This window comes from Amphiura filiformis, chromosome 4 (assembly GCF_039555335.1).
Source record: "Amphiura filiformis chromosome 4, Afil_fr2py, whole genome shotgun sequence".
In the NCBI taxonomy this organism is placed as follows: domain Eukaryota; kingdom Metazoa; phylum Echinodermata; class Ophiuroidea; order Amphilepidida; family Amphiuridae; genus Amphiura; species Amphiura filiformis.
Window position 1 is genome coordinate 50,773,903 of NC_092631.1, and position 18,042 is coordinate 50,791,944.

The 18,042-nt window shown below is 36.2% G+C and overlaps 1 protein-coding gene across 1 annotated transcript in view; it reads right to left on the reverse strand.

Annotated features, from left to right (window-relative positions):
* Positions 1-5,066: 5,066 nt before the first annotated feature.
* Positions 5,067-18,042, reverse strand: part of LOC140151031 (transcription factor MafK-like) — a 32,929-nt gene continuing 19,953 nt past the window's right edge. Inside the window, exons 2-3 of the mRNA XM_072173221.1 lie at positions 17,175-17,363; positions 5,067-6,732 (exon numbers count right to left, since the gene is read on the reverse strand). Of these exons, the coding sequence (XP_072029322.1) occupies positions 6,223-6,732; positions 17,175-17,207 (543 nt within the window). The 5' untranslated portion in view covers positions 17,208-17,363 and the 3' untranslated portion in view covers positions 5,067-6,222. The remainder of the gene's footprint in view (positions 6,733-17,174; positions 17,364-18,042) is intronic.

Consider the following 18,042-nt stretch of genomic DNA (forward strand, 5'->3'; position numbering starts at 1 on the left):
TTACGTGCCTGCACCTGTTTAATTAATAACAGAAATTATACTCAGTATTATCCTATCAAATTCAAAATGGACTTCTGCTCTGCAATGTGCTCTGTTGCAAATCCTACAGCTTCTTTACTATAGACTAATCCAACAAGCCAAGTAATGGTCAGGATTTGGTTGGCCATTATTGGGTCACCTCATGCACCAAACTGGTGTTGTGAGTGCCCAATTGGGTGGATTAAACCCGCTTAAAATTCGATGTTAGATTCTTTTGTGTTGTAAACTGTCATCATTCTTTTGTCTACGTGTAACACAGGTGATAGAATGCAGTTTAAAATACCCTCCAAGGTCGCATCATTTCACATTTTAGGCGAGATAGAGCCGACGGGGACCCAGCTAATGGCTGCCATTGAGGTGTAGGAATGCGTGAAATTGGATTTGTCTATATTTTCATTTAATATCTACATTCATCTCACACAGGCTGGCATGTCAATTACAGAATGCAACATGAACTTGAACATATTTCAAACTGTTTAGCTAATCAATGTTTTTCCTAAAATATATCTGTATTGAAATAAATCCCAAATCTCACAATGCAAAAAAAGAAAAAATGGAAAAACCTTTACAATAAAAAGCACACACTTAAAAACAATATATTTATATGAAAAGAAATGGTTAATTTATTCCTTTTAATTTTTCTTGTTCTTGGTTTTTTTGTCTTCATATATAATAATTTTTAGATTTGGCTATAAAAGTTACAGATATCTTACGAAAAGCACATTCTGTCTAATATGTGACCTGCTTTGACAAAACCAGAAACCATTTTTGATATTTCATGATTTGAATAACAATGTCAGCACTAGACAATAAGCTTTAAAAATTATACCAAAATTATAAAATTAGCATTAATACTTTTCAAGATATGGATAATTTTGTAAATGATACCTTAATATTTTGCCAGATTGCAATTCTGAGTATTCGGCCAATTAGTTTCCTGCCTTATACAGGATTGAATAGGGATTATCACAGTTCAACTGTTATTTATTGATTAAATAACCCTCTTTTTAGTAAGTACTTTCAAGGATTTGAAAGTCCACTAAGTCCCACAGTCAAATACCATGAAATTAAGAATTCCAAAATTTGAGTTTTGTATAGGAATGTCATCTTTATAAGCCTGTAACTCAAAAGCATGTCTGGCGACTTGTTCCGGGTTTTGTTGGAGCTGGTCACATATTCATTTCATATCTTTACACTTTATCATGTACACGTAATGCAGCTCAATGCCCACACAATAATGCATGAGAAATGTCAAATCGAGTTGTTTAACCATTAAGCTATTCCAGTTGAAATCCATACACCCCTATGGAAGACACAACCTTCCACAAAGGGAGTGTGAATTTCAAATGGGGTTACTTGAATGAGGGGCTCCATTTGAAATCTACACCCTGTGAGTGGGAGTTCCACAGGGGTACATGCATTTCAACTGGAAGAGACAATTGGATATTTTTGCAGGTACTGGCAGCATTTTATATGTATACCAGCATTTAAATGAATTCTAATATCATCATGTCAATGCCTGTGGCTTTGAACCCACAATTATGTCTCTACCGTTTATGATCTCTACGACTTAAAATCAGAAATCAAGTTGTTTATTATAATACCATTTTCCACCTTCATGTATCATTTTCCACCTTGATGTGGCAGTGACGTCAGTGGGCATTTCATTGGGTGCAGCTACAAATCGCTTGTGTTCGCTGAAAGTGCTAGCGTACACACACGAGCACTTCAAGACACCGCATCAGGGATGTCAACTCTCACGCATTGGCCGTGTGTCTCGGGCATTGGGTCACTTTCTCACAGTCTCACGCTAAGGTAGTATAATCTCACGCCAAGGTAGTAAAGCTCACGCAAAAAGCTGGAAAATGAGTAAAATCTCACGCATCGTCATGAATAATTTGTTGCTCCTACCCCCCTTTTTACATTCTCGGCGCCGTGGCTCAAATAATCATGGTACAAAATGAACATTGGAGTCGGCAAATCCCGGTACGTCTCTGTCTCACGCCAAGCAATTCCAAAAAGTTGACAGCCCTGCACCGCATAGATGCGCGCATGAAACAGTTGCCTCAACGCGTTGACGTCACTGCCAAATCAGGGTGAAAAATGGTAGACATTTTGTAAACTATTACATGTGATATAAACCTTACATATACCAGGAGGCCCTCCAACTCATTGACAATGTTAGCATTTTTGAAACAACTATGTATGTGCTATTGATACTCAATGAAAAGAACAAACATAAAAACGATCTAATAAGGGCAAAAACATTGAATTTATTACCCCAAGTATATCTGTATAAATGTACTTTTATTCGCACTAATGAACCACGATACCTGAAATTGCTGTCTCAGGATTAAAATACTGTGACTGCCTTCTTACAGATTATCACACATAAAACCTTCATCAATTGAAGATGGATGTAAGCCAGCCTAGTTCTTCATGCTCAGAAACCATCAATTTGAACACAAGACAACAATATAATCCAGCAAAATGACAAGGTTGCATTAATATAATATACCATGGCTGACTAGCAATGCATGTTGCATGTCCCAAAGGTCATACTATTTTAATACAATTCAACATCAGGCTTTTTTTGTGGGTTGTCAAGGGGTGGATTTCACCTCGAGTTGCAACACGTCATAAGTCCTCCTCATAAGTCTAATGCTGGTTTCATACTTTCTGCCGCTTGCTGCTGAGCGGCATGACGCTTCATCATGTATTTTTCTGTAAGCGGAGCGGCACACCGCTGAGCGGCACACCGCTGAGCGGCACACCGCTGAGCGGCACACCGCTGAGCGGCACACCGCTGAGCGGCACACCGCATGACTTTGAAAGACACTCTTGCCGCTCAGCACCGCTCCAAAATCGTATTTTGTTCTCATAAGTCAGAGCGGCACCGCTCCGAGTTGACTTGAATTCAACTCCCAGCAGTGCTGCCGCGGCGGCAAAGTGGTGGAGTGATCGATATATCGGCTTGCCGCTGGTCACCACTAGCGTTTTTGGTGAGATTGCGCAGTGAAATAAAATCATCTTCAGAGCGGCATAGCGGCAGGAAAGTATGAAACCAGCATAATCCCATAGTAACTTTATAAATCCTCTAGAAAAGTTACCATGGGTTTTAAGAGATGAATGGTGAGGATGTGATGCATTGTAACACTTTGTGAAATCGATCCCAGAGGTAACAGACTGCGATTTTGGTGCATACCAACATGCTGACAACACACGATCATACCAGTTTACAAATAAATTGTTCTCCACCAAGTCTGCGAGTGTGCTATTTTTATCTTCAAATTACTCATGTTTAGCTCAAAAACCTCACCCTCCTATGTTCAGCTGAATATATATGCATTTACACCATGTGAACAAAACAGCTGACATTGCGATTTAGATAGAAAAAAGGCACATGACACATCCCAAAATAGTGACACTTAAATTATCTCATCCATTTTTATATGTACATAATTGTGTACTATTCATATTTAAATTACACAAAAAAATCAACTTGTAACATAATTATCAGAATTGCAAAAATGTCCCAATTAATTTTAAACAAAATTAATCAATAATTAAACATAAAACTACACAGATAATACTTCAAAATTATTCAGACTTTAAATAAGCACATTAAATATAATTCAAAATCTACAAATCTTGCAAAGACATTTATTAATATACTAGTATTTAAAAAAAAAAACTTTCTTAAATGCGACAATGCAACAACTCTGGGCTTACAATAAAGGCACTATAAGTGATTCACATAAAGCAGTCAAAATATTCATTAATTTATTTTACAGAGATGCCACTCAATTTCACTCAAAAAAACTGAAACTGGTGAGAAAAAAATGAAAAAGCATGTGAATGCAGGCCAAAAAGCCCCAAAACGGACTGAAAATAAATAAGAACACAGGAATTTGGACTCACAAAAAACTTGAATGCAGGCTAAAACCTGAAAAGTAGCATCTCTGATTTTAGGAATGGCTTAAAAATGCAGGTATTTTTTTAAATATAATAATTGTGAAAAAAAAGAAAGAAAATGGCAATGCTAATAAATATGATTCATTCAATTGTATGTTGCTACAAATGCCTGTATGTATGGACAGACTCGTCCAACATGGGCTAACATGTGACCTTTAACCCTTATTATACTATTTTGCAGTAAACTTTTGACGAGCGCGTACTACCTTGATGTTCCAAAGTTGGCGCTAACAACGCGTGCGGCGCAAAGTTCATTAATAAATTTCCACCTGGCAACAGCAAATCGCCTCAGCAGCCCAATCAGAGACAATTACATTTCAACGTAGTAAATACGCGATGTACGCTTAAAATACGCTCTCGTCAGACCTTTGTTTTTAAGGAGCTCAATTGCACCAGAGCTCCTTAACAACATTCCAGGAGTATGATTTACTGAGCTCCTCACTACTTTAATCCCTATGTTTAAAATAAAGATATTATAAGATTGAGCTCCTTGTTGAGCACCTTAGTAAACTCAGGAGAGTGATTAACATAGCTCCTGCAATTTTCAAAAAAGAAGGCCTGTCTTGTCAAAGGTTTACTACAAAATATTCTAGGTCATGATATCCGGTCTTATCATTTGCCGGATATGTTAGTACACCTATAGTATTGACCCTAATCTGATTCTGGCGATTTTTAAATTTTTTCCGATCTAGTGAATCACTAACAGTGCTTTTTAGAGGGATTGGACCACAATAGCCTCTGGTAAGTTCTTTGGTTAATCTGTCTACCAGGGCCTATATTTATTTGAGCATAGCCCACGGTTTAACATCGCTTCAAATTTTATATGCACATAAATAATTTTTATAGTTGGAATTCCAATTGAATGAACGCAGTTTTCAATAGCGTGACTTTTTTTGCGTACACTGCGCGATGTACACCAGCGTGTGCGACTGTGCGTGAGTAACGCGGAAGAGAATCCATCCATGCCAACCCACTCGTGATTGGTTAGCATTGTATCCAAGGTCGTCTGCGTTAAGCGTTGTAGTTTGAAATACGCAATATCGACCCGGTTGGATCAAGTACAGCTGTTCAAAGCTGCGTTCATTCAATTGGAATTCCTACTGTAGTTATTTAAACTTCTTTTGCCTTTTACACACAATTGTATGGGTATTTTAGCATACATCTTGAAAACACTTGTACTTGTAATCCCCTTGCTTGTTTAAATATAATCATGAAAACTCAAAACTTGAATAAAAATGTTTGGGTGGTGAGCCTCGATCCATGTCAGGTAAAAACTTTGTGTGATCAGATCATCGCCCAGCTCACAGCTGACTAGCAATGGCATAGCTGTGATACTTGCGATGTATTGATGAGTGTCAACTTACCTATGGGTTACACCCCTTATTTCATACTTATAGCAAGGGGTAGTTATAAATCAGTGGTTGCAAGTACGAAGGCTGCTTGTAAAACAAAATACTTGCATGCAACCATTAAAATGTTTCTGATCATTAACATTGCAAAACTAAAGATCTTTGTTTAAAAGTATCATTTATACTGTATAGACCATTCTTATAGTAATAGTATTTACTTTCCTGCCATTGATTGCGGTGAACATCGATATCATGCCCTTCCTGGGCTCGCTTTTGTTACTTTGTAATCGCAGGATACCCTTCTTGGCCTCGGTTTGGCACCCGATATCAATGTGCACCCCATCAACAGCAGGAAAGTGCAAATTATAGGAATGGTCTATATAGTGAAGATAATTATAATAACAAATGGTCAACACTTAGAGATGATCATCAGAAGACAAACCTTTCAATTTCCTAAAGTGCTATTTCATACCTTCTACATGGAAAAGTTACAAAAATGAAAATACATACATTTGTAAAATATATCTGCAAATTCATAATATGCTTATTCTGGTTTTAAATATAAAGTAACTCCACTATGCCACAAAAATTTCAAATGGTGCATTTTTCACTAGAGAGCAAATGCAAATTAGTATTTTATAAATTTCAAATTTCAAAGTTTACTTGGATGTGAATTTACTCAACCTCAAGCCAGAATGAGCATAATATGAGTAAATAGAAGCAAACATCAATTAATCTGCTCAATTGAGCACTCATTAATTGCCCAAAATTCCCTTCATATTCGGCAGCTAATCAATATCTACCAACATCTTGGAAAGATATTTCATTCTCCCATCAGAGACATCAATTGTTTTGAGATCTAAACCTCCATTTTGACTTGCGGCAATCGCGATTCTTGTTTCACGATCACGCTTGTACCCGATTCAGTTCTTGACGATGATTGTCTTGGCCTGCCTGCAACATGTATATGGCTGTTACTATTGTTCAATCGCTCTTGTTGAACCTTGGGAACACCTTTTGCAATTTTGATTTTCTCTGGTGTCGTCTTCTCTGCAAATTGTAAGAGAGCATTGTATTTTAACCTGATCTGATCCAGAGATGCTCTTTGAGATGCATTTTCCTGTGCTAACTTCTTCACCTCTTGTTTGAGTCGTATCTGCTCAACTTCTAACGTCTCCTTCTGTGACACCCGCTTTTCTCGGCAGTTAGCTGCATATCCGCGATTCTTGAGGGTTCGTCGTCTCTGCTTGAGCGCTGTCACCTGATCTTTTGGAAGGCCGCGCAACTTTCTGTTCAGTTCACGAACAGATGCGGTAACTAGTTCGTCGTCGCTAATGCCCATTTCAGGAGCTCTAGGCTCTTGCTTGATCTGAAATGATAATAAAAAAAGGACAAATTTAATTACAATACTACTTAAGTAATTACTGTTGTGAAATGTACCTTGAGCTGTATGTATGGCACGTACATGCCCTATCCAGTTCATCATCACTGATGCCCTTTGCTCATGTCAAGAGCTCTGGGCTTTTGTTTGACCTGAAATTATAATAACAACAAATTGTTTACAAAATAAATTTGCAAAAGTAATAGTAATATTTTTTTTTCAATTCTTCTGCTTAGGCTTTGGAAGATTTGAAAGTCTCATGCATGTTAACAAAGTTTATATTGCATGATTTTTGGATTAAGGGCTCATATTAAGGTCGCATAATGTCATTATTGTTTCATAGTCCAGAGATGCACTTTCCATTGTTTTCTTCTCCATTGAATTCAAGCTCTACAGATTTTTAAAAAGATTTTTTAAAGCTCTACAGATTTTTAAATGTGCTTTAAATTAAAGCATATTTGCATGATGCAATGTACATTTTCCTGCTAAAATGACATAAACTGCTATAAGTGGACTTGTTTACCAAAATGTTACCATGGCAACCACAAACAACCAGGATTTAGATGTGTTGTGATGTGAAGCTCACAATGTCTGTCACCAACAGCCAAGAAACAAATCCCACGCCAAAACACATCATCATCTCCAGAAGCGTAAGTTGCATGCAATATGCCACACAGAGTAACATTTGATAACCGAGAATGATTCTGCTATTCACACTGGCAAAGTGCATAACAATGTATGTACGCAGATTAAAGGGCACTCTGGAACTGGAAGATTCTGTTGTAGTTTTTACATTGAAATGAAGGGGAAAAAACCCTTCTTTTGAGATTTCGATCTTGAAATTCCAACAGAATTTTAGTTGTTAAGTTTGGCTTTGTTATCATAGGATATTAAGTATTGCCTAAAGGGAATTCAATTTCTTTTGAAGAAGTGCCAAAAAATGCAAATATCGTTTTTCTTTCATTTCTTCTACAAACCTTGATGCTTGTTGGTTCTATGCAGGGGATATATTGTTGGTTTTCATATGCTGGCACACTTCCATGTTCATTGTTACCCAAGCACCAAGGTCATGAAATCAAAAATATGGAGGGGAGGGTAGACTATATGTGAATAGTCCAAATATCTGCAAGTAATGCGCAAAATTAAAAATTCACAATTAGGTTGAATGTCCTTTTATATTTAGACAATATGATTTGAATTCCTGCTGCCGTTGAATATATGCCGAATTGTGCAATGGTACAGTGATCATAATAATCGATAGTTAAATGCAAGAAAGTATGAAGCAAGTATTTTGTTATACCCTTACTAATACTACCTTCTTGTACTAAACAAATATCAAAGCAAACAAAGAAATATGTGTACTGGGTGGTACTGTACATGAGACAAGTTATTAATGGTAAATACTAGCCTATAACATAATGACCCATTCTGACAAATCCAAGAACAATTCACATTTTTGACATTTCATGATTTGTATAAAAATATAAGCACTAGACAATAAAATACCAAATATACATAGCATTGATATTTTTCAAGATATGGATAATTTTTGAAAATGATACCTTCATATTTTTGCCAAATTACTATTCTGAGTAATGGGCAAATTAGTTTCCTGCCTTACACAGGATTGAATAAGGATGATCATAGTCCAATGGCTAGTTATTGATTTAAAATAAACCTTGTTTTAATATTCAGTAAAGGATTTGAAAGTTCACTTAGTCTCACAGTCAAATACCATGAAATTAAGAATTCCAAAATTTGATTTTTTTTTTATGGGAATGTCATCTTTAAAGGCCTATAACTCAAAAACATGCCTGGTGAGTGGTGGCTTGTTCCAGGCTTTGTTGGAACTGGTCACATATGATTAATCATATTTTGTTAGTTATTTTGTCTGGTATAAGCGTTTGGACAGTATTTTTTGTGGGACACAAGAGCACATCAGAGATATTGAAAAATTGCATTCTGTATATATGAAGAATGTCCTTCTAATATCAAATAACTTTGATTTTTTGAAATTTGCGATACAATACACATTTATGGCAAACTTAATAAATATAATGATATTTGTCCTTTAAAAGTGTTTGTATCTATGAGGAAAAGCCAACGATCAATTGAAAATTATGACCTTTCATATTGAAGATATGAATTTTTCCCCAAATGACACATGAGGTTTTTCCTGCCCATGGACAATGTTGCTAAAAAATGTCACAGTATTTATAAAGTATACCATACAATAATTAATGTGGTACTTTACTATATACATGTACTGATACTAGTATTTTAAAACATAGTTTCATGTACTTGATACTAGTAACATAGTTTCTTGAACTTGGAAGCTTCATTAGCACTATCAATCATGTCAGTAATTCACTAACGCAGGAACTCGATCAGTGATATTACTGGAAATGACCTAATTTAGCATCAAAGGGCAGATTTTAGGCAATGTTGGAGGAGTCTGGCCATACGGATATTTGTAGCTATGCACTTTTAATTTTTACTGAGAAAAATACATCTATAATACATCAAAATACAATTTTATCATATCTTTATCATAACTTTTGAGCTAATTAATATTCATAGAATTTTGTTAATATTAATATTTTTCACTGGGGGTCACTGATCATAAAAATTTATAAAAAATAAAATGCAAACTTGGCGAGGTTATCAAACTTGCCCGGCAGTCATCCATGTAATTTGCTACATGCTACAAACAATGTATGTAACAAACACACCGAAATCACATTGAACTGCAATTAAAATTGGGATGTGTGATTATTCTTTAGTTAATTGTCTTGTTTGTGATATCTTGACAAGTCTCACATCACAGGTGATGGTTTGGTTAATTGTCACACCTGCAATTAAAACCACACATATTTTAATTTTTCTAATTTCTTGCATAACACGTGCTTCTATGGTCCCTGGGTCTGTCAAGTTAATTGTTTACAGAATCGGTGGAGCAAAGCGAAAGTAATTTTGCCAACACAAAGGAATAGTTGCTGACTTGTCATTTGGCAAGTATGCCACAAGCTGCATAGTCAGACCTTGAGATTATTGGAGTGACTGTAAAATAACCATGTGATGAGGTGCTGACTAATTTGGAGGGAAAAATGAAATGTTGCAATCAGTGCCAATTACTGACGATTACTTTTCTTGGGAGTGGAGCTGGTTCTAACCAGTTTCGACACACTTGTATTTTCAGTTATAACAAAATGCATACATGTTCAAGCGGGGCATGAAGTAACACCATTGCCACAAGGGGGTAAATTTCTCACCGGCAGGCCAAAAATGTTTGTCCCTCATCCCCTTTGCCTGCCAAAATTGCTCCTCCCAGCTTGTCAAAATATCTTTGCTCTCCCCTTTGCGCATGCGAAATTTTTGGGATCCCAATTTGGTAAATATAGGCATATATTGCTAGTACAGTCAGCAGGAAAATGTAAAAGTGTTTCCATAACCTAAGCATTTTATTTAAAAGGCACCCAATGAATAAGTGCCAAAAATTGCTTGCACCCCCTCCCCGACCCCCTCTTGGCTTGCCAAAAATTGCTTGACCCCCCCTCCCCCCCCCCACTTTCGGCTGGCCAAAAAGAAACTTGTCCTCCAAATTTTACCCTCGCCCTTGCTATTTTGGCCTGGGGGATACCTACCTATTTTTTTCATGTTTGCTTTTTCCCAAAAACTCTTGCAGGTAAGTTAATGCATAGATTTTATGGTTAATGCCATGTTCAAAGATGTATTGAATCGAATAGTAATGCAAAAGGCCATGATAGGCCTATAATTATAATTATCATGAATATAAATATTCATGCAGAGAATATATTAAATCCTTAGGTTGCTTCTCCTTCCTATGCACTTGATGAATGTCAAAAGGCTAGTAGCCGACAAGTTCATGCCTGGTACGTGGAACACAAGCCTCCCCTATGTTGAATCGCAAGGGCCCACTATATTCATGAGGGGTATGCCCTATAATTTATATTATAATGCTAAAATCCATCACAGGGAGCAGAATAATTTGCCTTGTGACAACTACAAAAAATCCTTGCTCTTTATAGTACTGTTTTTAAAAACATGTACACATTCAGTAAACAATTGATTTGGGTATGCTCCCGGCCCCCAAACTCAACACAAAAATTGACAACCATGAGAGTTACCAAATAGCGTGGAAAAGGGGTAATTTTTTTACCTGTAGCGAGGACCGCGAAATTGGGAAAATAGGGGGTATTTAATTTGGACAGCCTACAAAATTTGACTGTGAAATCAGCAAAATAGGGGGTATTTAATTTGTGCTGTCCGTGAAATTTGGATTAAAGGGGTACTTGGGAAAATTTTTATGTCAATATTTAGTGTCACTGAAAAGGGGTGTTTGAAATTCTATTCATTGAAAAGGGGTGTTGGAAATTCTAGTAATTGAAAACCACAAAAAAGAGGTTGTTTTTGGCCAAATTTTGTCCTCGATTTTGCATGAAAAAGGGGGGCAAATTTGATGAAAAATCATTGCAAAGGGGGTCTTTAAAAGATTTGGTAACTTTCATGGTTGTCAACTTTTGTGTTAAGTTGGGGGCCGGGGGTATGAACAATTTTCCCGCACTGCGTGCCGTGCGTGGGCAGATAGCTTGGTAAAATTGAGCCTAACTAATGCTCACTGGACTTTCTTTGCCGCAATGCTCCTGGATGACAAAAAGTCCAGACACCCTACTGATTTACACTCCTTAGGGGCTGTGCAATAATTATGAGGGGGTCTGCCAAAATTTCTTGCCCCCCTCGCCCACCAAAAATCTTTGGCCCCCCCTTATTTTTTTTTTTTTTTACACATGACAAATTTTCTTTGATCCCAATTTGCAAACCTTAAATGGTCTAGATATATGTTGCGAGCGCAGCGAGCGGGAAAATTTGCATATTAAACCGAGGTGGCCCCAAAACAAGTTAAAGCAATTTTGAAGTTTAATTTCTCAATTGAAATGTCTGTTTCAAATCATTACAAGATACAAGATAATGAAGCCCATTCCTAGGAATAGCCCGCAAAACCAGGGAATAGCCTCTGAATCTTAGGTTTAGCTCGGTAAAACTCGGGGAATGATTCTAGAGTTTTGAACATTTTATTAATCAAAACTAAATTATATTAAAATTTGTTCTGAAATATTTTGAAAAATTATTCCCTTTTCTCATTTTATTTCAAAGAAGAGTGTCAACATGTTCATTCAAATCTCTCCTTAAACTAGTTTTAAAAGTTAATTCTCAATGTATTCTCAAATGTTTCACCTGGTATTTATTGAATTCTATTCCAATTTCCAATTATACAATTCATCTGTTTTATAATCTGTTTTTAGTGTCATTACATGTATGTATTTTACATTTCATGGATTGATGCCAAAGACAGAAGTAATGACTACTACTTGGAACAGCCAGACTATCTGTTCAGCTCCACATGACAAAGCAATCTAAATTTTACATCATGTGATTACCAGAATTCCCATGTATAAATAGCTGTTTGTTGAACAACAGCTGTTGTTTCCCACATTAAATATTGTAATTTCTGATCAAAATCTGCATTCTAGTTTCCATTATCTACAATTCAATAAACATGTACAATTATAACACACAGTGCTGATACAGCACTATTCCACAACCACCTGTACGACCTGTGCTAATTTAGAAACGCTTACCTTATACATGCCTTATAAGGTGAAAATCAGTGTCCTCAAATGCAAATCAAACTAAATCATGCATTCATATCGATGTTTGTTTGGCAATGGTTTTATGGAAAATAACACTGATTTCAATCTTTGACATTTATATTAAGTCAACTTTGAGCTACTTTTTTTGTTTTGCTGTTGTATACATTAAATGCCAAGTCAGCAGGATTTGAAATGAGTAACCTTTACTTCCTACTCCTACGTGGCACAAAAATATCACAATATATTATATTAACCTTAAAGAGTTGCTTTCTAACCAATTATATGATCATTTTGTCTTACACCTTGAGATTTTTGTTTTAGTGTTTTCATCAACCAATATAAATTATGATAATTTCAAAAATAATTTGCACATTTTGACAATATTTATAAAATAAAGGGCAATTTTATGTCAGAAAAACATTGCTGAGTCAGCACTTTTTTTTTGCTGTCTACAGGCAGGCAACCTACACCCTTCCTGTTGGCCTCCAAATCACATGCACTGTATAGTCAATGTACGGAAGTCAACAACTTTACACAAAATAAGATTTTATTCTACCATTATAGATACAGAATAAAGCAGGATGGAGTAAAGAATGAAGTTCCAAGAATTTACAAATCATATAAAACTTGGATATTTTGCATTTTATAAAAATCTTCAGACGAAAGGCACAAGAAATGTAAACCTGGCTATAAAGCTGGTTAAATTTGTGCTGCTACCAGGATTACATAAATATATCCTACAGTAAGCAGTAAATGGTTTATATACTATCAGGAAGTTCTAGTTAAAATATACACATACATTGTAATTATTATGATTCAAAAATAAAATAGTTCAATGGGCACTCACATGTGAAGGTGGTAGGGGTATGTCCCGGGGGTACTCAAGTTTGGTTTTGGTAGGGACGTGCCACTGAGATTTTGGAAGTAGACCCATAAATATACCAATTTTTAAAGAAATTTGGACCCATTGATATACCAAAAGTCAAAATTTTCGGCCGAATTTACCCAAAATTGTCTTAGTTTTACAAATTTTGGCTAGATTAAGGACAAATTGGGCTGTTTTCCGAAAAAATTAAGAAAATTTTGAAAAAAGGACCCATTCATATACCAAAATAGGCTTTGAAAAAGGGGTCATTGATATACCAGAAGGCTGAAAATGCTAACCATGTTTGCGGCACGTCCCCGTATGGTCATTTGTACTGAGTACCCCCCCGGGGGTATGTGCGGTAGCCAAGAGTCCCCTAGGCTCTCTGGCAGTTTGAAGACATGCCCCAGTCCAGTTCTTTATCCTTACTTTGAGTAAAACTCACAAAATTACAGCTCGTTAGCTCAAAAATTTGGAATTTCTTAGCTCCACAGCCTATAATTTGGCCCAATTTTAGTTCACTAAACCCAAAAATATTTTGAAATTTCTGCTCAAAAGCCCCTATTTTGCCTGAAAATCAGTTCACAACGTTTGGCGCAGAGCGTCACACCAGGGTTAGCGGTGACCTGCTGAGTCCAGGGGTCCAAATTGGCAAATAAAGGGGTCCAGGCATCTAATTCTACACAGGCGTACAAAATTAAGGGGTCCCAAATCACGGGGACCTGCCAAATCAAGGAGTCCTGGACCCCAAGACCCCTTAAAACGCTACCCCTGCGTCACACCCCAACAAAATTCAAGTTGAGTGCCACTGGGCGCCCCCACAAAACCTACACTACCAAAAGATTCGGAGGAGCTATAAGTATAATTCACTTTTGAACATACCATGTTTATATGGAATTGATATTTTACCTGATTAAGGTGGTGCTACATGTACACCCCTTGATAAATTTGTGACTATTTTTGTATTTTTCTCTAATAAAACACTGGTAACAAAAGTTATGTATATTATAGGGGCAAGGAATCCAGTTACTACACTGGAATTTCAGTGACTCAAGACAAGTAGTTATTGATTTATTGATCCAATATTGGTTTTCCCTCATTTTTGACTGTAACTCCACAACTGTTGACTGTGCTGACATAAAATTATCAGTGCAGTAGTTGTAGTCCTTGCCCCTATAATATACATCTTACTTGTCACCAATGCGCTATAATTTTTGAGAAAAAAATGCAAAAATAGGTACAAAATTGGCCAGGGGTATTGTACCCCCTTAAAGCAGCACACCTGTCAAAATAATTTGCAAAGCAAAATGTGCGTCTTTTCCGGGCTGTATTTCATGCAGAGATTCTATCATGTCTATAGATAATAAATCCCAACCATGCCGCTTACACAACAGAACTAAATCAAACAAATCAGATGGACAGACAAACAAACGAGCAAACAAAATCAACCAAGCATACAGTGTGAGAATGCAAGCATGCAGAGAGGCAAACAAGCAAACTAACAAACACAACATAGTTGAACATACGTACGTAGTTCAATTCTTTCCTCTACACCAGGTCATGCTCTGGTTGTAACTCTTAAAGTTTTACAGATACAATCCTTAAAGCTCAATTTTATGAAAGAAAATTGGGAACAAATCACATTTTTTTTACCACAGTGTCTGAAAATACATCTATACCCACATTTCCCCTCAAAAACAAACAAAAGAAAAAAATCCCAGGCCTCCACTGTTTTCATAACATAATAATGGATTTAAAAAAGTAGGTCCGCTTCACTTAACAAAGAATACATTTAAAGAGACTCTCAAAACTGAAACTTAGCATTCTTCAGTATATTGGCCAATAAATCTTATTACACAAAATAATATGAATCTATGAAAAGACTTGGCACAGGGTATGGATGGGATATACACTTACTCATGTATTAGGAATTTCGGCAGGTGGGTATATTAAATGAGACAGTGTTAGTTGTTGCAACATCTTGCTTCTAACACTACTCATTGACCACACTATACCTACATGTACAATAAGTTCAAGAAACTTTCTGATGACACATCCTGTACAACTGCTGAATATGCTTGAAAAGATTTTGCATCATAAGTTTTTTTTCACTTGCTCAAATACTACTTGTTGTAAACACATTCATTGCATAAGGCAACTTTGGAATAAGATTGTTGTGGCTTGTAAAGCATTGTTATACAATGTATGCGGTTTGTCAATAGGTGTCCTATGCAGAATGTTGTAAACATTTATTTTTCAAGCCAATCTTTTATAAATTCAATGCCTTATACCAAAACCTGTGAGCAGGGTTCGAACTCGGCTGTATCGCATAGCAGTTTGCTCCACATTTTGAAGTAACTGCTACCCAATTTTGCATTTGTATAGCACTTTTTATAGTGCTTTAGTTTAGTATATCGAAGTATCCTGATTATGATGAATTAGCCAAAACTGCTAGTCTGCTACACAAAATTTTTAAACGAATTCGAACCCTGCCTGTGAGTGATAGATTTGAAACACACAACTTTTTGTCTCTTGAAAGGGCACTCCTTGCAATGATTTAAGATTAGCAAACTATCAAAATTGTTGCCATTTGGTAGTTCACAGCACCTTGCAAATGGTAGTGAGCTTTGGCAAAAATTGCATTGATCATTTCAAAGCGAGTATGTAGAAGAATTCAAATATCACAGATATACTTGTAGGTCCTGTGGTTCTTGAGTTATGTTGTAAAGAGGGCTGAAAGTTAACTTTTGTAAAATGTACATAACTCATTAACAACAATAATCAAGTAAATTTTCAAAATATATGATTTGTAGAATGAACTTTTGCAAAACATCAAAGTGTTATTTTTCAATAATATATTGATTTAGATAATGAAAATGGACTTTTTGGCTGCTTCGACCAACAATACCCCGTCTGCCCTTAAGTGCCTTCATGCATATTGAACAATCACATATCAGAATAAGAAATAATGTTCATATCAGGATAAGAAAATAATGTTCATTGAACATGCATAATGTTAGTATCAGACTTAAAAGTTTGAATTCTAGTATACTCCTTTTACACACACATCATACTAGTACTCTGGGGTGGGTGAGAAAACATTCACTACATGTATGTCTTTTTAAAAAAGGAAGCCCCGCCAGAGCAGTTCTTCTGGGGTGAACTAAACCTGTATGACTATCTAATTAATCAGTGACAAGGTTATCTCCAAATTTGAGGTGCTAATTGATGTTTTTATGTTATTGCTTCTATTAGCATCTGTGAAATTCAGATATAACCTTGTCACTGATCAATTTGATAACCAGGCTGGTTTGGTTCACCCCATAAGAAGTGCTCTGGTGGGGCTTCTTCTTTTGAAAGAATAAAAACACTTTTGCTGGCCATGTTATGGTCAATTTCATTTCGATAAATCCCGAGTCTCAAAGCTTGTGAGAAATTGAAAACAAGCATTTGACAAGCATTTTGTGCAGAAAGTATCCAATGTCTGTTGCAAATGTTAGAATAGTTAGTCAGACAAATAAAGTCACTAATACAAATAATTCTTCTCTGTGTTGAAAACTTCAAAACATGTTAAAAACTTGAAATCAAATAGGAATTTTGAGCTTTTATTTTTGCCTTTTTGTAAAAAGGGGGAGTCAAATAGGAATTTTGAGCTTTTATTTTTGCCTTAAAAAAAGAATTTCTTGATTTTCAAAAAGGATTTTACTAATGCGCACGGCAGCTTTGAGAGTTGAGACTTGGGATTTAATTAAGGTGGCCTTACCTACTGGTTATTGATGAAATGAGCTCACCTGCTAACTCACTCACTCACTCACAAACAAACAAACAAACAAACAAACAAACAAACAAACAAACAAACAAACAAATATGTATGCAAACACACAAAAATTTACCTTGATGTTAGTTGGCCCAGCTTTCCTCACCATACTGGCAATGCTGTTTCAGACCTGGATGTCTGCTTCTAGTGGGTTCCCAAGCACCAGAACCGGACCAGAGGTATTTGCTACAGTTGTAGAAAATAATGATTGGAACGCTCACTCGAGATCTACACTCGCACTTGAATAGCCTGACGATTCAATACACTGTTGAGAAAGCAACAAACAATCACATACCATTTTACTGCTGATCTCTCCTATTGGTTACTGGGTTGTGTCATCCACCTCCACTATTAAGTGATTGGCCAATTGAATACTCATATTGGGAAATTGCTCTGCAATATTGGTGATACTCTCTTTTTTATTAAAGTTCAGAGTTCCTACAGTTTTAATTTTTCAGTCCTATTTCTATTTAACATATTTTTATTGCCTATTAGACACAAACTTTTCAATTTTTTTTAAAACAGGGTCCAATATCCCAAACTTCCTCTGAATGGGTGCAATCAAATTGTCCTGTGAACATTGCCTAAATGCCTGTAGCAGAGTTAATTTTAATGATCACTGTCGATCAGAGCAATTAAGTTTCTTGCAGTTGAAATCAAAATTGCTAGGTTCACAAGAAAATATCCACTTACATGCTATAATTCTGGGTAGAGGAAGCCCGCCCTTAGCTTGGACAGGCTGTGTGAAATAGGCATTTAAATGTTTTCTAGGGGAAGGGGTAATTATCTGGCCCTTTGTTTGGCAAATTAGCTCTAAAGCTAGCTCCTAACCAATGAACTTGCATGGGCATGCTTTACTTTAACTATGAACCTTTTTAAGGAGTGAGAATTGCTAAGGAGCGCTATGTTCTTCAAATCATGCAAAATATTATCAAGTTGCTTAT